The sequence below is a fragment of the Eleutherodactylus coqui genome, chromosome 5 (genome assembly GCF_035609145.1).
Source record: "Eleutherodactylus coqui strain aEleCoq1 chromosome 5, aEleCoq1.hap1, whole genome shotgun sequence".
Taxonomy (NCBI): Eukaryota; Metazoa; Chordata; class Amphibia; order Anura; family Eleutherodactylidae; genus Eleutherodactylus; species Eleutherodactylus coqui.
In genome coordinates, this window is record NC_089841.1 from 69,850,287 (window position 1) to 69,872,491 (window position 22,205).

Sequence of the window (22,205 nt, forward strand, 5' to 3'; positions counted from 1 at the left end):
GTACATCAGAAAAATTGGCCATGGCCAACCAAGAGGGCAGGTGAAACCCATTAATCGCTTTGGTTAATGTGGCTTAATTGGTAACTAGGCCAGGAGGCAGCCCAGTTAAAATAAAAATTGGTTGAGGTGAAAGTTTCAATGCTTTAATGAGCATTGAAACGTATAAAAATTGTTTACAAAAATTATATGACTGAGCCTTGTGGGCCTAAGAAAAATTGCCCGTTCGGCGTGATTATGTGAGGTTTCAGGAGGAGGAGCAGGAGGAGGAGGAGGAGGAATATTATACACAGATTGATGATGCGAAAAAGTCCCCGTTTTTGATGGGGATACAGAACGATGCTTCCATCCGCGGGTGCAGCCTACCTATTGCTTAGGTATCGCTGCTGTCCGCTGGTGGAGAAGAGAAGTCTGGGGAAATCCAGGCTTTGTTCATCTTGATGAGTGTTAGCCTGTCGGCACTGTCGGTTGACAGGCAGGTACGCTTATCTGTGATGATTCCCCCAGCCGCACTAAACACCCTCTCTGACAAGACGCTAGCCGCAGGACAAGCAAGCACCTCCAGGGCATACAGCGCGAGTTCAGGCCACGTGTCCAGCTTCGACACCCAGTAGTTGTAGGGGGCAGAGGCGTCACGGAGGACGGTCGTGCGATCGGCTACGTACTCCCTCATCATCCTTTTACAGTGCTCCCGCCGACTCAGCCGTGACTGGGGAGCAGTGACACAGTCTTGCTGGGGAGCCATAAAGCAGTCAAGGGCCTTAAAAAGTGTTGCCCTGCCTGTGCTGTACATGCTGCCTGATCTCTGCGCCTCCCCTGCTACCTGGCCATCGGAACTGCGCCTTCGGCCCCTAGCGCTGTCGTATGGGAATTTTACCATCAGTTTGTCCGCCAGGGTCCTGTGGTATAGCAACACTCTCGAACCCCTTTCCTCTTCGGGTATGAGAGTGGAAAGGTTCTCCTTATACCGTGGGTCGAGCAGTGTGTACACCCAGTAATCCGTAGTGGCCAGAATGCGTGTAACGCGAGGGTCACGAGAAATGCATCCTAACATGAAGTCAGCCATGTGTGCCAGGGTACCTGTACGCAACACATGGCTGTCCTCACTAGGAAGATCACTTTCAGGATCCTCCTCCTCCTCCTCAGGCCATACATGCTGAAAGGATGACAGCCCAGCAGCATGTGTACCCTCACCAGTGGGCCAAGCTGTGTCTTCCCCCTCCTCCTCATCTTCCTCCTCCTCCTCCTCACCGCGCTGAGATATAGACAGGAGGGTGCTCTGACTATCCAGCGACATACTGTCTTCTCCCGGCTCTGTTTCCGAGTGCAAAGCGTCTGCCTTTATGGTTTGCAGGGAACTTCTCAAGAGGCATAAAAGAGGAATGGTGACGCTAATGATTGCAGCATCGCCGCTCACCACCTGGGTAGACTCCTCAAAGTTTCGAAGGACCTGGCAGATGGCTGCCAACCAGGGCCACTCTTCTGAAAATAGTTGAGGAGGCTGACTCCCACTGCGCCGCCCATGTTGGAGTTGGTATTCCACTATAGCTCTACACTGCTCATAGAGCCTGACCAACATGTGGAGCGTAGAGTTCCACCGTGTGGGCACGTCGCACAGCAGTCAGTGCACTGGCAGATTAAACCGATGTTGCAGGGTGCGCAGGGTGGCAGCCTCCGTGTGGGACTTGCGGAAATGTGCGCAGAGCCGGCGCACCTTTCCGAGCAGGTCTGACAAGCGTGGATAGCTTTTCAGAAAGCGCTGAACCACCAAATTAAAGACGTGGGCCAGGCATGGCACGTGCGTGAGGCTGCAGAGCCGCCACCAGGTTACGGCCGTTGTCACACACGACCATGCCCGGTTAGAGGCTCAGCGGCGCAAGCCAGCGGTCGGTCTGCTCTGTCAGACCCTGCAGCAGTTCGTGGGCCGTGTGCCTCCTATCTCCTAAGCTGAGTAGTTTCAGCACGGCCTGCTGACGCTTGCCCACCGCTGTGCTGCCACGACGCGCGACATCGACTGCTGCCGACGTGCTGCTGCTGACACATCTTGATTGCGAGACAGAGGTTGCGTTGGAGGAGGAGGAGGAGGGTGGTTTAGTGGAGGAAGCATACACCGCCGCAGATACCACCACCGAGCTGTGGCCCGCAATTCTGGGGGTGGGTAGGACGTGAGCGGTCCCAGGCTCTGACTCTGTTTCAGCCTCCACTAAATTCACCCAATGTGCCGTCAGGGAGATATAGTGGCCCTGCCCGCCTGTGCTTGTCCACGTGTCCGTTGTTAAGTGGACCTTGGCAGTAACCGCGTTGGTGAGGGCGCGTACAATGTTGCGGGAGACGTGGTCGTGCAGGGCTGGGACGGCACATCGGGAAAAGTAGTGGCGACTGGGAACCGAGTAGCCGGGGGCCGCCGCCGCCATCATACTTTTGAAGGACTCCGTTTCCACAACCCTATACGGCAGCATCTCCAGGCTGATAAATTTGGCTACGTGCACGTTTAACGCTTGAGTGTGCGGGTGCGTGGCGGCGTACTTGCGCTCAAACACTTGCGCTAGCGACGGCTGGACGCTGCGCTGAAAGACATTGCTGGATGGGGCCGAGGACAGCGGAGGTGAGGGTGTGGGTGTAGGCCAGGAGACGGTAGTGCCTGTGTCCTCAGAGCGGGGTTGGATCTCAGTGGCAGGTTGGGGCACAGGGGGAGAGGCAGCGGTGCAAACCGGAGGCGGTGAACGGCCTTCGTCCCACCTTGTGGGGTGCTTGGCCATCATATGTCTGCGCATGCTGGTGGTGGTGAGGCTGGTGGTGGTGGCTCCCCGGCTGATCTTGGCACGACAAAGGTTGCACAACACTGTTCGTCGGTCGTCTGCACTCTCAGTGAAAAACTGCCAGACCTTTGAGCACCTCGGCCTCTGCAGGGTGGCATGGCGCGAGGGGGCGCTTTGGGAAACACTTGGTGGATTATTCGGTCTGGCCCTGCCTCTACCCCTGGCCACCGCACTGCCTCTTGCAACCTGCCCTGCTGCTGCCCTTGCCTCCCCCTCTGAAGACCTGTCCTCAGTAGGCGTAGCAAACCAGGTGGGGTCAGTCACCTCATTGTCCTGCTGCTCTTCCTCCGAATCCTCGGTGCGCTCCTCCCTCGGACTTAATGCCCTTACTACTACCTCACTGATAGACAACTGTGTCTCATCGTCATCGGCCTCCTCACCCACTGAAAGGTCTTGAGACAGTTGCCGGAAGTCCCCAGCTTCATCCCCGGACCCCGGGAACTTTCCAATGGTTGGGCATCAGTCACGATAAACTCCTCTGGTGGGAGAGGAACCACTGCTGCCCAATCTGAGCAGGGGCCCGAGAACAGTTCCTGGGAGTCTGCCCGCTCCTCAGAATGTCTCATTTTCATGGAGTGAGGAGGCTGGGAGGAAGGAGGACCAGCAGCCAGAGGATTCTGAGTTGCAGCAGTGGACAGCGCAGAACTCTGGGTGGACGATAGGTTGCTGGAAGCACTTTCTGCCATCCACGACAGGACCTGCTCACACTGCTCATTTTCTAATAAAGGTCTACCGCGTGGACCCATTAAATGTGCTATGAATGTGGGGACGCCAGAAACGTGCCTCTCTCCTAATCCCGCAGCAGTCGGCTGCGATACACCTGGATCAGGAGCTCGGCCTGTGCCCACACCCGGACTTGGGCCTCCGCGTCCTCGGTCGCGCCCACGTCCTCTAGGCCTACCCCTACCCCTCAGCATGCTGTATTACCAGGAATGCAGAAACACAACATTGTAATTAAATGTGCCGCTTATTGGCCTGTGGTTGGAGGCTGAGTTCGCTTATGGAACGCCAGGAAATAATTTGGCGCAAGCCTGCTGTAACACTTAGCTGGCTGCGTATTTATTTGGAGAAATACTACCCCTAGCATACACGGACACAGAACACTGAGCAGAGTGACAGGCAGGCCAAATAGATTTTTTTCAAATATTTTTTTCAAAAGGACCACTGCGTATATTCAATCTATAATATGTCTTCTGGCCCTGCCTACACAATTCTGTCCCTGGACTGTGTGACGGAACTGCAGTGTTGCACTGTTATTAACTGCAACAGACCGGTGATTTCAGAGCCAGGAAATAATTTGGCGCAAGCCTGCTGTAACACTTAGCTGGCTGCATATTTATTTGGAGAAATACTACTCCCAGCAGACACGGACCCAGAACACTGAGCAGAGTGACAGGCAGGCCAAATAGATTTTTTTCAAATATTTTTTTCAAAAGGACCACTGCGTATATTCAATCTATAATATATGTCTTCTGGCCCTGCCTACACAATTGTATCCCTGGAGTATTACTGCAGGCCGCAATGCTCTGCACGGCCGATATACCAAAAAAAAAGTGCAACACTGCTAAAAGCAGCCTCCACAGTACTGCACACGGTTAGATGTGGCCCTAAGAAGGACCGTTGGGGTTCTTGAAGCCTACACTAACTCCTAACACTCTCCCTACAGCAGCTCCAACACGATACCACTGTCCCTGATCTCTGTCACAACGCATCTGAGGCGAGCCGCGGGAGGGGCCGATTTTTATACTCGGGTGACACCTGATCTCCCCAGCCACTCACTGCAGGGGGTGGTATAGGGCTTGAACATCGCAGGGGGAAGTTGTAATGCCTTCCCTGTCTTTCAATTGGCCAGAAAAGCGCGCTAACGTCTCAGAGAGGAAAGTGAAAGTAACCCGAACATCGCGTGGTACTCGTTACGAGTAACGAGCATCTCGAACACGCTAATACTCGAACGAGTATCAAGCTCGGACGAGTACGTTCGCTCATCTCTAATCATCATCCATCACTATTATCTAGCCTCCCCACCCTTCACCCTGCTTTTCTATTATATGTTTCACCAAGGACCATCACATATTACCATCCAACTTCACTATCTTTGGACATTCTTAGACCATCTACTGTATTATGCCTAATTTATCCACGATTAGCATAATTTATTACCCTTCTTATGTATCATCATCTGCTCTCCTAATTGTCATTTTCTATCATCCATCGCCCTTTTTATCCATCAACATAATTTATAATCATCATATATGATCATACTTACACCATCATTTACTACCATCATCCTACTCATCCATCATTGCTGAAATCAATCATCCTTCTCATCATTGGTATCTATCATCATCATCACCCAGCCCTCATCCTTCATTATTCTTGTGATCATTAACCACTGAGTTTTGTCAGCATTCATAATCCTCATTTTTCATCATCCATGACACATCTTCACTAATCTTTAGGACAAAGTCATATGGTTCACAGGATACATTTGAATGGTATTGCTATGTATCTCTATGATAACAAAAAACATGAAGCTTTTTCGAACCCTAGTTGATATTTGACAGTTACCTTTTGGAGTGTACCTAGGGTTCAGTATAGCAGGAAGCACAAAACGAACAGCTCCATCTGCCTCGACTGGAAGCTCCCGCACATATTTTAAGGTCACTGCAGCCTCCTGACCAGGCGGTAGGTTCCCAACGTTGCAGCTGAAAACATCAGCTGAGCTCTCATCTTCTTCCAGCAGAAAAGCCTGTTGGCCTTGTTTGATGGCCTCATCATAGGTCTTGTGAGCCTAGAGAAAGAGAAAGGAGGGCTATGAGATAACACATCAGGATCTGTTATCCAGGGTATAATAAATAATGATTGTTGAATTACCAGTGGCAATCCCTGCTGGTTCAGTGTCTGCATAGATCTTGTTTGGAGATTTACACAATGGGAAGTGGTTTCTTTATACCAGTTACCTGATGTAAGAAATGTTCCACATTATGGAAGCTCAGATGAGCCATTTGGGGTGTGTCTTGTTTCCAATAGCAAACAGCAGAATTGTAACTTTGGCTCTAAGTTAAAATACAGAGCTTAACTCCAAATCAGTTCAAGTAACACAATATATTTTCAAAGCGACTCAACTATTTATGTACAGTAGAGTACACATACACTCCTTGTCATAAAGAAAATCAAGTACCTAGAAGGAGTTGTCATTTTGCTGCAAAACTAGGTATGCAGTTACAGCTCAGGCAGATATGCAAATGATTAGATATGTGGCGTGATTAGATGAACGGTCTTATCACCTGAGGCCTTAAAATAGTTCCACCTCTGGCCTATAGAAAAGCTCACAGAGGCTACTTGTGTGTAGTGAACCTCTTTTTCTGCTTCTGCAGAGCTTGTTGACCTCTAGACGCCTCTACGACACAGAGAGGAGTTTGCTCAGTTAACTGAGTCTGAGAGAGGGAGTGCAGTATTGGAATATGAGTAGTTGGATAGTTGTATCAACAAATTGCTCACAACCCGGGCTGTTCTGTCCAGACTCTTAGGAGGTGTTGGGAATAGTGGATGTGCGCAAGCAGGCACACAAGGTGAACGAGCTCAGGGTGCCCTTGAAAGACCACCAATGAAAAGGATTGTCCGATCACCTAGCAAGAAAGAGCTGCTCCAACTGTTTTGTTGTCCGCCATCCACAGACAGGTGACATCATAGTTATGTGAGAGAAACTATAGTATCAGTTGAACACCATCTTGTCTCTCTTGTTTGTATTGCCTTAATCTTCTTACGTGAAGCACATATTTTGTTCAGAAGATTACAAGGCCTGAAGAATGAGCAAAAGCTGCAAATGACCTTCACACAGAAGTGGGTAGCCAGACAGCTGACTAAAGAAGGACTTTGTCTTAGAACTTTTTATTTGTTTAGTTTTATAATTGAAAAATTATTTAGGGTTATTTTTGCTCTTTGGAAATCAGTCTCACTGCCTCCTCCTTGGCAGCTGTGATCTTTTCCTTACATATGATGTTTTTTTCCCTATTTGTTTTTAGCACTTCTTTACTGCCTTCTTGTTTTAGTAATTTAAAGGCTTTCTTTTTTATGCGATTTTGTGGTAAATTGCGATTTTGCGCGATCACAATTTTAACATTAACAAGTCCCATAGATCCCTGGAGAAAAAAAAAACGCTGCAAATTTCGCAGTGAAGAAGAACTGTAATAGGTAGTCACCCTCAGGGTGCCTTTCCACTAGTGTTTTTTTAACGCTGCAATATCTTTTTATTTGTTTTACTTTATTTAATCTTAAAAACATATATTTATATGTAAATCTGGACTAAGTTTAGGAGTACTTATAGATTACCAAATAATGATTTCAGAACCCTGTCTCTACCCAGACCATTTCCAGTCACTTAGCAGAAGGACATTCGACGTCATCGTGTCCATTACGTGTCCTGCATCTGCACTCCAACACCATCGCCTTCCTTTGCAGTGGTGTCATGAATGCGTAACTTAGACTGCTGTGGACTGCAACCATATTGACCTTAGTAATGATTCCAGGTTCCTTTGGGTATCCAACAAGGGAAATGTTCAAACATGGAGACCTCGTGGTAAGAACATCAATCCTGCTTAGCTGTGGAGTGACACACTGCCCTGACTACTGGTGTGATGATCTGGGGAGCCATTGCAGTCCAGTGACAATAACAGCTCAATGAAATGTGCTGGAAATCCTGCTGCTACATGTGTTGCCTTTCACGGTAGGGCTTCCAACGGGCATTTTTCAGCAGGATAATACTCTCTTACATAAAGCAAGGGTTCCATAAAAATTCCTCCGTCATGTTGCTATGCTTTCTTGGCCTGCCTGGTCAGCACATTTAATTGCTCATTGAGTATTAATGGGACTCGCTGGAACGCCAGCTTTGGCAGCCTATGACTGTGCAGGAACGAGAGGCTCAGTTGCAATATCTGTGGGCAAATGTGCCACAGGATAAGATATGGAGCCTGTATGTTCATAACTCCTGGCACCATTACGCCCAGGGTGTAAGCGCTGTAGATCAGAAGAACAGGCAGTGATGCTGCGGCCTCTGATCGGCAGATAGGGATCACCCGACGTCTGCTGTTAATAGAGACCAGGAGAATCACAGGGCTACAGTGCTGTTTTGCCAGGGCTGGGGACAGGCAAGTACCATTTATTTTAATGTTTTAATCCATTGGACCCTAATTTTAAAACATTGATAGTAACCAGACAACCCCTTTGTTGGTTATATGGTTGTAATATACAGTGCAGCACCTGTACTGCACCTCACTCTGCTGAACTGTATTTCCAGGCCTCTCACTAGGCCCAAGGGCAGACAATCACTCACTATCTTGCACATTCACAGCACTTCTTGGAGGAAATTCTTACTACCTACTTAGGCCTATTCCTTACTCCAGCCTGGAGCAGGCTACCGTGGTAACACTCATGGCGTCCACACCAACTGTCATCTCCAGAGCAGCTCCTCACAGCCGCTCCTTCCTGTGAACATCAAGCCCTTCCTTCCCCTGAGTTCTGGATTATTCTTCCATGTTGGGCTGTGTGAGCATGCTCAGTACACACAGTCATATGTATCATGTACTAATATAAGGTAATCAGATGTCCTAATTTAGGTGGGACGGTCCCGCTTTGGGACTCTGTGTCCCTGCCTTCCCCAGGGTCCCAAGCGGGACAGCCATTTTTTCCACTTTCTGGATGCAAAGGTCAACATTAAAGTGATTACCAGCCGGGGTGCCCCAACTGGTAATCACTCAGTGGCGCGGAGGCTGGATGCACACACTGATGGCAGTGTGTGCATACGGGATCTTTCATCCCATATTCCCTGACCTTTCCTCCTTGGTTCCGCAAGTTGATGAGAAGGAGGTAAGCATATTGGTCATAGAGGGCCTACTGTGGGGGTCAATATTCACAGCTGATTTCATACGATGTGGCACTCCCCTTACTTCCTCTGTAGGCTTCCCACTGTCAGCGCTTCTCGAGTTCCAGTTCCCAGCGGCCTGGTCAGGTGTGGCGCTGCTAGTCAGGTGAGGCCACTACAGGCTGCTGGGAACCGAAAGTCGGGGAGCGCTGACAGCGGGAAGCCTTCAGAGAAGGTGAAGGGGAGCGCTGCATAGTATGAAGTCAGTTGTGAGTACGCGGCTGATTTCCAGTCAAAATCTGCACCGACGGTATGAATTTTGACAGTTTTTTGGAAGCAGAAATGCTGCAGAATTTGCTCCGTCTTTTTTGAAACGGTCCTGTACTTTTTATAACTGCAAATGTAAAATCATATGGAGTGATAAGCCCCGCCCCCTGACCACACCCATCTAGCCTGCTTTGACCCTGGGAAAATTTGGTCACCCTAATACAGTATATTCCTTATATCCAAACAGAGAACTGTAACACTACAATTATACAGAAGTACAGTACAGGTTACACGGCTACTAGAATAGACTGCAAACATACAGGGAAGGCATATTTACACCTGTCACACAATCACAGTACTAACCCCCTGTTGTACCCAACCCTCTGCATGACATATAGCATCTTGTTCACATTTATAGCAGGTCCGCAGCGGAGATTCTGCAGCAAATCAGCATCAGAAAGTCTGCCCCAAAACCCAAACCATTTGATATGAATAGTAACCAAACAGCAGCACCAAGCCAATATGCACCATATAATAGGTGTGGAGGAAGGTAATAAATACTCGCCGTGCACGCCTGCCAGGTCCCGGACACTGAGGAGCCAAAGTAAACTGGAAGCAAGTTGTTTTTGGAAGGCAGCACTGTTCCAGGGGAGATCAGCCAAGAGACAGAAGGTATTGCTGATATATCATCCTTTATTGGTGAATACAGATCCAGAAGTAAAACAGCATGGCGACGTTTCGACGGCTGCTGCCGTCCTTGTCAAGCTTGACAAAGACGGCAGCAGCCGTCGAAACGTCACCATGCTGTTTTACTTCTGGATCTGTATTCACCAATAAAGGATGATATATCAGCAATACCTTCTGTCTCTTGGCTGACCCAAACCATTTGAGTTGGATTTTGCTGCAGGGTTTATTGAGTATTTATGGAGAATCCGCCATAGACAAGAAGTGAATTTTGCAGAGTAAATGACGATACAATCGACATGCTGCAAAATTAAATTCCGCACTACATGTCTATTTCCGTGTGGGTTTTGTGCAGAAGTTTTCTGCAACATGTAGACTAGATTTTCAAAATCTCATTCACTTTGCTGCTACTGTAAATGACATGGAAATTCCGCAGCAATTTCACCTTGTGTAGACTCACGGGTCGAATGTTCACGGGTGGATTTGATTTGCGGAGTGCAAAGATCCGCAATTCAAAGTGCCAATAGGGAAGCATTGAACTTAAGCATGCAGATTTGATTTGCGGACTGTTTGGTGCAGGAAACAAATCGCAGCATGCTCCATTTCAGTGCGAATTCTGTGTGGACAGGCTCAATAAAAGTCAATGGGTGCGGACAATCCGCAGTACATACACAAATACAATTGCGAATGCACTGCAGATTTGAAGGTTAAAATGAATTAGGGAGGTGGGGAAAAGGCTGGGAGGTGGGGTTGTGGATTTTTTTCTGCGCGGATGATCCACAGTGCTTTTGAGTACCTCCACGTGGAAAAACCATTATATCCGTGATCTCCTGCAAATGGTTTCCAGAGGTCTTCCGCTACAGAAATCTGCATGTGGAATTCGATCCGCCTGTGGACATGAGGCCTTACCTTATGTGGTTCAGCAGAAAGCAGATATTCTCTCTCTACGTGGTATAACAGTGTGAGGATCAATCCGTACATGATTTTCTGCCCAGAACCATAGGGCTCTTGTTCAAACATGAGCTTTAGTTGCCATTGTTACAATCTTTATAAGTTCAGAAACACCAAGAATTTACCTCTTTCTTCTCCTGGAGATCGGCTACAATGGTCTTCCCCCCCACTGTGGCCTCAAAGGTGTAGACAGCGGAGTCTTCATCCATGGGGAACACAAAGATGGCCTCCAGCGCCTTCTCCTCCTCATTCTTGTACTTGAGCGTCGCAGACACATCAGCCACGAAGCCTTTCACCTGGACATCAACGGAGATCCCCTTGAGAGGAACTAAACGACCCAGAGAAAATGAAGAAATTAGATGTGCTTCATCCACCTGAACCAACCTCGTATGTTTACATCTGGTCAATGATGTTTTTGATGGGATCGAGTACATGTTACATATACAAAAAGGGCAAGTTCACATGTACGTATATATTGCATTCCCCATAAACTTGTTTGTGTGTGAGAAGTGTCCCGAATTAGTTAAACCAAGGGTGGGGCAGACATAGGGCTTACTATGACTCTGTAGTCCAAGAGCCCTGGCTGACCCTGTGAAGACCCCATGTGTATCACTGATGAAATGTGTGTGTTCTTCAGATTAGATGGTTTCATTCTGACCCATCAATGGTTTAGCTTTTTTTGTTAGGGCTTTAATACATTGGTGCACGCACAAATACACTAGAAATATAGGTCCAAACTAAGTTTGTTTGTTTGTTTTAGCCTTCATGCTGTGTCATTTACTATAGTCACCCTCATACACGTTGTGCATTGTATAAATTACTGCATTATTGTTGGATTTGTACATTTTCGTTCTATTCAAAGCTGAGGTAAGTCTATGCATAGCTACTTGGGACTCTTTTAGACGGAAACATTTTTTTTGACAGATTTTAACTTATTTATTTTGCCTTTTAGCTTCCGTAAAACTACAATAATGTTTGATCTGTGAAAGGGGTGTTTGGTTTTATGTGAATAAAGCTTAATTATTGGAGAATATAAAAGTTCTTCAACATTCTTATATACTTTCAAAGCGGAGGGTGTTCTACTTTGATTGCTGCTGTTCACATGTTATGTGTTATTTTATGTTTAATCAGTTTTTATAAAAGGTTTGCGAATATTATAAAATAAGCAATAGCAGAACGGTCTTGCAGGACCATATAAATGTGTAAAAACGCGAACCTTAACATTTTCTTATGTCCTTTCAAAACATATTTTATACATTTCTTATTAATTTTTACATGATGCTGCTAAAGGATGGGAAAAATTTCCTAGAACTTACGAAATCAGCAATTTTAACTTTAATATTGCATGATCTATGGATCGTTTTTTCGGTAGTTAATAAAATTAGAGAGATAACTAAGCATCCCGTTAACATCCTAAAAGGAGTTACTAACTTCCAGATTTTAAAGTAACTATATTGAACTCTAAGTTCTTAGAAGTAAAATTTATCAGAAAGTAGCTAGAGAAAGAAAGTGAGGAGAGCGTGGTTGAGGGAGAGGAATAAAATAAATAAATAGTGTGGGCCTTGTGGAAGAAGGTTATCCACCTTATTTCATCAGATATGCAATGCCTCCTTTAAGCTTATGCAATGTATAACTATGTCAGCTCATACCCATATTGCTCATAATTGGCGTAAATTGTTTCTTCATTTCAATCCTCTCATTACCCAAATTAATAGGACACTCCTGAACGAGAGATTGGCTGCCATTTGCACAATTTGAGTCACTCTGGGATCCGTGAATCACTTTTGGTAATATTCCTAACCTACAACTCTAACTATGTCCATTTGTACCTTAAGCATGTCATCATTGTGAGAGATGATTGATTGAATAACTTGAGAGATGGAAGAAAAGAGATTAAATATAGCACCACTCTGATATGTGGTAATATGCCAGCACAGAGATTATATTGTATTTTACAGTTGGGCTCGGACCTTCGGCCCCTCCCCCCACCCTCCCCTTTTCCCCCATTGTTCCGCCCTGTACAATGCTAGTTTTGAATTTGTACCAGTTTAAAACTATTCATTTTAGAGCTAATTGATGCTTTCTATGCTAAGAATTCCTATTTGTTTTTGCTAAACTCTTCGCTCCCTTCGTGGGGTCTATGCATCAGGAATGTTGCCAACAGTCTAAATTTTCTTTCAATAAATACGTTTGAAACATAAAAAAGATTAAAAACGTCAAATTGACGGGTCCAGATGGAATCCACCCAAGGGTTTTAAGGGAACTAAGTGACGTGATAGACAGACTGCTATTTCTTATGTTTAGGGACTCTATTGAGACCAGGGTTGTACTACTAGATTGGCGTGTTGCCAATATGGTTCCAATATACAAAAAGGGGTCAGGATGAGAGCCTGGTAACTACAGGCCAGTAAGTCTCACTTGAATAATTGGAAAAATATTCGAGGGGTTTCTGGGCGGAAACGTGTGTAGCTGGGTAAATAAATGGCTTGTCGATAGAAAGAAGAGGGTGGTAATAAATGGTTCATACCACTGCTAGAGGGATGCCAAAGGGTTCAGTATTGGGCCCCATTCTGTTCAATATATTTATCAATGACCTGATAGAGGGACTGCATGGTAAAATATCAATATTTGCAATCTATAAAAAATTAGACAAGATAATTAATACTACAGACGACAATATATGGCTGCAAATGGACCTAGATACATTGAGGGCTTGGGTAGACAAATGGCAAATGAAGCTCAACATTGATTCATGTAAGGCTATGCACATGGGCAGGAGAAATGAATGTCATTAAAATAATAATAATCTTTATTTGTATAGCGCCAACTTATTCCGCAGCGCTTTCAAAGAGGTATTGGGACGAGAACATTATTTTTCCACTATATAAGGCACCTGTCAGGCCTTAAGTGGAATACTGTGTACAGTTCTGGACACCTGTACTCAGGAAAGACGTTGCAGTGCTGAGATGGTTCAGAGACAGCAACTTAATTAATATACAGAATAGGAAAGCTGGAATATCCAGATAGGCTATAAAAACTGGGATTATTCACTTTAGAAAAAAGTCGGTTAAGGGGGCGATCAAATAACTATGTATAAATACATGAGGGGACAATGCAAGGATCTCTCTCATGATCTGTTTATACCCAGGACTGTGACAGTAACAAGAGGGCATCTGCTATGTCTAGAGGAAAGCAGGTTTCATCACGTACATAGAAGGGGATTATTTGCTGTAAGTGTAATGAGACTGTGGAACGCTCTGCCTGAGGACGTGGTGATGGCAAAATTGCTAATTGAGTTTAAGAAGGGACTAGATGTCTTTTTAAATCACTACAACATTACAGGATATAGACATTACTTAACCAAAAGGGTTGTTGATTCAGGTATCTTCCGACTGTCAGTCTTGGAGCCAAGTAGGAACTTTTCAAATGTTTTTCCAGGGGTTCTTTTATTTGCCTTCCTCTAGGGGGCAGGAGTGGAAACAAGGGGGGAAGGGGTGCAAACAGGCTGAACTGGATGGCCATTTGTCTTTATTCAACCTAGCCATTTGTCTTTATTTATACTACGTGCTGCCAGTATCGCTGGGCACTAGGGAAACACTGTCCTGGCCTCCAGTTTACACGAGGAGGAGGTACCGAGCACTATGCAGAGCCTGACGCTAATCTGGTAGTGAATGTTGTGGCACTGAGCATTGTGTCAGAACCCTGTTAGGAAGGGGATAAAAGAAGCATTAAACAGGAGAGTTTGGCGGTGTGACCATGGGAGGTGGTAGAGGAGCCTGATTAGTGTTTGAGTCAAGGAGGCCTGGGCTCAGCCACCATGCCTTATAAGAAGGGTTGGCAAAGTTAACCTGCTAAATTTGGAAAAATTGCTATGTTTGATAAGGTCTAGTTGGATAGATTGTGTACTGTGTTAGCTAGTGATAGGAAAATGCCATATTTGTGGTGTGCAGCAGGCCAGAGGCTAGTAATGCTGCTAATTACTAGGGAAGAGCTGTAGAAGCTAGAATAGTTGTCTGGGTAAATGATTGTATGTGTAGTAGTGTAGCTAGTTAGCTAGAGTGAAATCTTGAACTGTTTATTTGTTTATAATTGCGTAGAGTACATATACATGTGTATAGCATCCCTTACTCTCCGCCTCGCCATACCGTGCACATCTCCAGCCTCTTTACCTTCTGTATCACCCCATTATTTGTAGTGTGTAAGCTCGTTGGAGCAGCACCCTCACCCCTACTGTTTCCACCAATTGATTACTTCATGTAACGGTTGTCTTGTGTTATTTCCCCTGTATTGTAAGCGCTGCGGAATATGTTGGCGCTATATAAATAAAGATTATTATTATACGTAAAGTTGGCTATATAACATAAATATATGCTTGTTAAGTACAGATACATATAAAACTGCAAAGTGTTATATTACAGTGGTTATCCAACTTCTAAACCATGCCAACTAGAGATGAGCGAGCGTACTCTGTAAGGACAGATACTCGAGCGAGTATCGTTCTTACCGAGTACCTGCCTGCTCGCCCGCAAAGATTCAGGTGCCACAGAGAAAAAAAGAATCACAGCAGCACTCCAAGAGTTAAGTCGCACCACTGGTGCAAGGTACCATGCAACAGCCTAGTTAGGGTCCCGACACCCAGGGTCCACTGTTGATCGTAAGTATAGAAAAAGAGGGAAACCAGGCAGCATCCACTTAAAATCCTCTTCTTTATTTTATTGGAATCAGTACATCATGGAGAAGCAAGCAGCCACTTATCGACCCTGTGCTCGGGTCTTTATCAAGCTAATGCTCCAATTCATCTAGCCCACAATAAATAGCATTGTCTTACCAATCACCAAACACATAGCAGATGACAGGACAAGTAACACCTGTGTAATCACACACTTAACCGCCCAGTCCATTAGGCTATGTCCGGAATAGCATGGCGGCATCAGAAGTAATCATCGGCATCCATAGAAACCCATGTGCATGCATTATCACTGCGTAAACACGCTCCAGTGTGTCATCATGATGTCATCACGTCACGGCGCATCTCGCAGTACACGCCCACAAGTCATTTGCTGCATCATCCGTTGCCAGGGAGAACATCCCCCAGGCAAAAACAGCGCACCATCGCTGTGTGCAAGCAGTAGTTAAACTCATAAGTAGAATATTAACCCTCTGAGAAGGATGTGATGATGTCACAGACCAAGAATATATTTGTCTCAGGGGTTAATTCATGCAGATAGTAGTCTATTATGTTTATTAAAGTGCCTCCTTCCTTTAAAAGGGCCTTCAATTTGCAAATATCCACTTTGATCATAGGGACCTTCAGAATGTATATATTATGCATAAAGAACAGTAGTCAGTATCCGTCTATAACTACTCTAACTTAGAGGTATGTACCTATATAGCGACAATTAAACTCAAGGCTGCAGCTATAATATGTACCATAAAACGGATTCTTTATTCAAAAAATATTATATCACACATAACCATATACGGAGAACTACAATGCAACATCATACATTATGTATATCTATACAAAAAAGAGGGCCACATTCAAATAATCAAGGGCCCTGCGCAAACGATGAACCTAAGAATGGAGATCATAAGCAATAACGATGCCGCCATAAGCTATCCCACGACACAGTTAAGGGACCTGCCAATAAACACAAACAATTAAAATCAGATATAAAAATGTATGCAAGTAAAACATGATTAAATATACATATATCACATAAATACTAGAGTATAGCACCCATACATAGACAACCCAATATACAAAAATACCCAGATACAAAAAGGACAGAATATAGCAAACAGAATAAAACCACAAAATATACATTTAATCTACATAAGGCAATGGGTTGTAATCTAAGTTGAGACCAGATGGATAGAGAGTATCCAACTCAAATATCCATCTGGCCTCTAGGAGCCTGAGTTTCCTCTTCCTATTGCCACCACGCAGCCCGGATTATTGTACGTTGGGGAAACCACCTTAGAGTGCAGAAACCGTATGTCGAGCCATAAAAGCACGATACGCACCGGCAAGATAGATGTCTCGGTAGCAAAACATTTTAACGAGAAACGTCATAGCGTAAGTCAATTGAGATTTCAAATTATTGATGCGGTACCTGCTGGGCTACGTGGTGGCAATAGGGAGAGGAAACTCAGGCTCCTAGAGGCCAGATGGATATTTGAGTTGGATACTCTCTATCCATCTGGTCTCAACTTAGATTACAACCCATTGCCTTATGTAGATTAAATGTATATTTTGTGGTTTTATTCTGTTTGCTATATTCTGTCCTTTTTGTATCTGGGTATTTTTGTATATTGGGTTGTCTATGTATGGGTGCTATACTCTAGTATTTATGTGATATATGTATATTTAATCATGTTTTACTTACATACATTTTTATATCTGATTTTAATTGTTTGTGTTTATTCGCAGGTCCGTTAACTGTCGTGGGATAGCTTATGGCGGCATCGTTATTGCTTATGATCTCCGTTCTTTGGTTCATCGTTTGCGCAGGGCCCTTGATTATTTGAATGTGGCCCTCTTTTTTGTATAGATATACATAATGTATGATGTTTCATTGTGGTTCTCCGTATATGGTTGTGTGATATAATATTTTTTGAATAAAGAATCCGTTTTATGGTACATATTATAGCTGCAGCCTTGAGTTTAATTGTCGCTATATAGGTACATACCTCTAAGTTAGAGTAGTTATAGACGGATACTGACTACTATTCTTTATGCATAATATATACATTCTGAAGGTCCCTATGATCAAAGTGGATATTTGCAAATTGAAGGCCCTTTTAAAGGAAGGAGGCACTTTAATAAACATAATAGACTACTATCTGCATGAATTAACCCCTGAGACAAATATATTCTTGGTCTGACATCATCACATCCTTCTCAGAGGGTTAATATTCTACTTATGAGTTTAACTACTGCTTGCACACAGCGATGGTGCGCTGTTTTTGCCTGGGGGATGGTCTCCCTGGCAACGGATGATGCAGCAAATGACTTGTGGGCGTGTACTGCGAGATGCGCCGTGACGTGATGACGTCATGATGACGCACCGGAGTGTGTTTACGCAGTGATGATGCACGCACATGGGTTTCTATGGATGCCGATGATTACTTCTGATGCCGCCATGCTATTCCGGACATAGCCTAATGGACAGGGCGGTTAAGTGTGTGATTACACAGGTGTTACTTGTCCTGTCATCTGCTATGTGTTTGGTGATTGGTAAGACAATGCTATTTATTGTGGGCTAGATGAATTGGAGCATTAGCTTGATAAAGACTCGAGCACAGGGTCGATACGTAGCTTCTTGCTTCTCTATGATGTACTGATTCCAATAAAGAAGAGGATTTTAAGTGGATGCTGCCTGGTTTCCCTCTTTTTCTATACTTAAGATTCAGGTGCCGGCGGGGAGCGGCGGGGGAGAAGATCTCTCTCTCCCCCCGCTCCCGCCTGCTCACTCCCGCATTACAGCTCTCACCCCCGCCAACACCCGAATCTTTGCGGGCAAGCAGGCAGGTACTCTGTAAGGACGATACTCGAGTATCTGTCCTTACCGAATACGCTCGCTCATCTCTAATGCCAACCTATCCGACCCTCTAAGATCTGGTTGATGGGAGGATGCCATTGGTGACCTCCACCAATCAACTGATTGAAGGGAACTGCCATGCTTGTGTGAATGCTGCAGCCTCTTCAATGTTTACATCTGTGAAAACTACTTTCATACATTTATTAGTGGAATTGGGTTTATGTGATCTGTGGAGGTTGAGAAATCCAGAAGTTCAAAAATACTCTTGTTATTCTAGTTCACATAATACACTTAGGGCTCAGTCACACGGGCGCATCGGCGCCCGTGTTACTGCAGGTAGCAGACTGCCATACCTGAAGACTGACGTCTCTCTGCAGCGCTGGAGGAAAGTACATGTGACTGGCTTCATTGCCGGTCATGTGTTCTTTCATCAGCGCTGCAGATAGACGTCCGTCTTCAGGTACGGCAGTCTTCTATCTGCAATAACGGCTCAGTCACACAGGCGCATTGGCGCCGGTGTACGGGTGCCGATGCGCCCATATGACTGAGGCCTTACTAGAATAGACCTCACGATAGGTACTCCATCTATGCTTCCTTCTGGTCATAGCAGGGTCCTAGCTAGAGGCTCAGAATCTTGGGGGCAAAAGTTCAACTCGCGGCGCCCCCCTCCGTACGCATACCTAAACCGTGCTGCATACAGCTGCAAAATCAATTTTACATGCACAATCTAGCTCTTTTGCATAAGCTTTCCCTCTAGTGGTACGCTGGTGGTTCAAAGAGTAGAATATCTACCATGGACTGTGTCTGAGTATTCTTTTGTCATTGATTATGAATGGTGGGGGATTTGGGTTTGATAGAGTTGAGGTTAAATCCGCTTTGGTTGAACCTGCTTGATGGTAATGCGAGAACAGAGGAGGCTCTCTTGGAATGTTTTCAGATTAGTATTGGCTCTTGCTCAGTGTCTCAGTATGGGATGCTATGAAGGCATTTATACTAGTATATACAGAAGATTAGCTTACACAAGTCTAAATGGAGGTCATGAGGACATTTCAGCTACAAGCTTTAGATGAAAATCAAAAATATATATTATCCCATTAATTAGCCAAAAATAAATGGGAAATGGGCGGAGTCTCAACTTGCGGATAATCTGAAAGGTGTTGCATAAAAAAAAGCGTCTTTTTATGAAGTGAAAGGTCTTTGAGGAAAGGGAAGCAGAGGGTTGTGTTTTGGCTTCTGGAATTAAGGTAAATCATTGAGAAGGCCTGATATTTCTCCAGTTATAAAGAAGGTGTTCTTTTTTACTAATTTTAAAAACCTATATGCTTCTAAGTTAAGTCTGGATTGTGAAGAACTTTATGAACATTTGGCTTGGGTGCAATTGCAAAATTTATATGATGATCAGAAAGTGATATTAGAGGCTCCTTAGATACTGAATGAATTAAGGCTAGAACCCCTTCAGCTTAGCTTTGGGGTCCGCTGCCTAGAGACTTACGCCCTGTACAGAGCTTCTTCCATGTGAGGGGCCTTGCACAGGTTAGGGTCTCTGGGACATCTCCTTGGCCTATAGAGTAGATACTTGGCACTAGAGAGACAGTTTTCTTCTTTATGGAGAAGAATTAATTTGCATACTTTTTCCCAGGAAGCATTGCCTGTAAGACTTCCTATACCAGCTGGATTTCCTCAAGGTAAACTAGTATTCCCGAAAGGGAGATTCACAAAGAGGAGTTGATACTGTATGATGAAAGAATGACACATGTTATTTAACTTATCCACTGAAAAGACATGCAAGGGTTATCTCCATCTCCTCCTCCCAGGCTTCTTAGAGTTTCTTTCAGCATTGTTAGGCTCTACAACATTCTTCTGAACAAAGCATTCTGGGTGGAGTTTGTTTAAATGGCACATGAATGGATAAATAAAGCTGATCTCTCCATAAGTCACCTAAATACACAGAATACAGTGCAAATAGTGCGTGCTGAGTGATCACAAGTAATGTCTGAGGAAGGTGGAGAGACTAGGTCTCAGCGAGCTGGTTCATCAAAGACTGCTGACTCACATATTATACAATTTGCTTACAAGCAAAAACAGGAAACATTATCTCACCTGGCTTTTTGGACTCAACCACGATGAGACCACAACATGGAGGACAACATGGAGGGAATGACATCTTTGTTCTTGTTCTGTTAGGAGATATGAAACAACAGTCATCAGGATATCTATCTGTGCTTCATCAGTTCACGATCTCAGAGCTCCATGATATGAGCAGAGGAAAGTTTAAATGGATGTATTCAGTGGGTCATCTTATGTGCAACAAAGCCAAAGGCAATAATAAAAACAAAAAAATACTTCTGGCGAACACGCCAAACATCCATAGGCACCATACACTCACTATACAAGTCTTTTTGGCACATGCTGGGACGATAAGTGTTGGCATACATTAATTTTTCTATACAGAGTAGTCAAAAAGAATGATCCAGTGGTTGACTCTCCGGATGATCTGCCCCTATTGTAGCAGAAGGCCACTTCGAGTATGCTTTCCTTACTTCAGTCATAGCAGCGTCCCTATGGGATTTCTGTTTCTCACATGCTACTCTTCAACTTTGCAATTTGGTTTTTCTCTCTATCACTTGCAAGGGCCACCATACAAAATTGAAATCAGTGTTCTAGGGCCCCCAGAGGCCTGTTAGCTATACCATCGTGTAAAAAACCTTCTGACATAGCATGTACCTTCTAAGGGCGCCCACCCACTGGCGTTTGCGATTTTCATGCGTGAAAAAAGCAGCGTTTTTGCGGCGTTTTTCCCGCGCTTTTCGTGGCGTTTTCGCGGCTTTTCCATTAATTTCCATTGACTTTCATGGGTGCATTAGGAGAAAAATAAGGACACATATGCAACTGACAGTTCCTATGTTAAAAAACGCAACGCAAAAAAAAACGCCAGTGGACAGGAGTACATTCAATTCTAATTGCTCTTGAGAAAAAACGCCAAACGCCAAAATTCGGGGGGCGCCGTGGCGGCGCGGGGGGTTGCAGCGGGGAGTGGGGGGGAGAGGGAGAGAGAGAGGGCTCCCCCCTGTTCCCCGCTGCTACCCCCCGCACCGCCGCGCCTCTCCCCGCCCCCCGGCGCCCCCCGAATTTTTACGCGCGAGTACTGAAGTACTCGAAAATGGCGATACTCGGGTGCGTAAGTACTCATTACGAGTACGTTCGCTCATCTCTAGTGACTACCCACTACAGTTTTTTTTTTCCCTGCGAAATTCGCAGCATTTTTTTTTCTGCAGGGGTCTATGGGACTTGTAATGTTAAAATCGCGATCGCGCAAAATCGCGATTTCGCGGTAAATTGCGATTTTGCGCGATCGCGATTTTAACATTACAAGTCCCATAGACCCCTGCAGGAAAAAAAATGCTGCGAATTTCACAGGGAAAAAAAAACTGTAGTGGGTAGTCACCCTAACATGTTAGAAATCTTCATTAATGGGGATGAAGGTGCTGAAACCCCACAGTTTGCCAAAATGTATGGCAGTAGCGCTCCGCCCTGCTTGGAGTAATGTAGAAGCTCCAAAAAGAATGTATGGAATACATACACCAGTTGCTGATAACAGCCGATTGGGCAAAGCACTCGGCTCAGTGCTTCTGCCCATTTATTTTAGCAACCCCCACACTGAACAGTTCTGACAATTCACTATGACATATGAGAAGTTTTTTTGAAGTTGAGTTACCGTAATCAAAACAACCAGAAGAATAAAGTTATGCTATTTATATGGCATGGTGGAGGCCATAAAACACACACATAAAATAAGAGCCAAAAGCAAATAGCAGATTTACTAATATTGCCCCTCCCACTGAAAAACAAATAATAGAAAAACACTAAGTGATGTGTATCCCAAAATGGTGTCCTTGAAGAAAAAAATCAAAGCCCTCATACAACTAGTAGCATTACCCCCTTACTTATTGGAGCAGCATATAGTCATTGTTAGTGCAGTTGTCAGCCAGAAGTTTAAGCCCCGCTTTGGTACCTGACTAGGAGGATGATAGGGGAGTAGGAGGAGACTGGCACTCGCCAGCAACTGTCTGAAAAGCGTAGTAG

At 44.9% G+C, this 22,205-nt stretch overlaps 1 protein-coding gene across 4 annotated transcripts in view; it reads right to left on the bottom strand.

Annotated features, from left to right (window-relative positions):
• LOC136627524 (von Willebrand factor A domain-containing protein 5A-like) overlaps positions 1 to 22,205 on the bottom strand; it is a 329,030-nt gene that overhangs the window by 302,015 nt on the left and 4,810 nt on the right. For all 4 annotated transcript variants that reach the window (XM_066602707.1, XM_066602709.1, XM_066602708.1 and 1 more), the window contains exons 2-4: positions 20,223 to 20,299; positions 10,704 to 10,906; positions 5,385 to 5,607 (exon numbers count right to left, since the gene is read on the bottom strand). In XM_066602707.1, coding sequence (XP_066458804.1) covers positions 5,385 to 5,607; positions 10,704 to 10,906; positions 20,223 to 20,286 — 490 coding nt within the window. In that variant the 5' untranslated portion in view covers positions 20,287 to 20,299. The remainder of the gene's footprint in view (positions 1 to 5,384; positions 5,608 to 10,703; positions 10,907 to 20,222; positions 20,300 to 22,205) is intronic.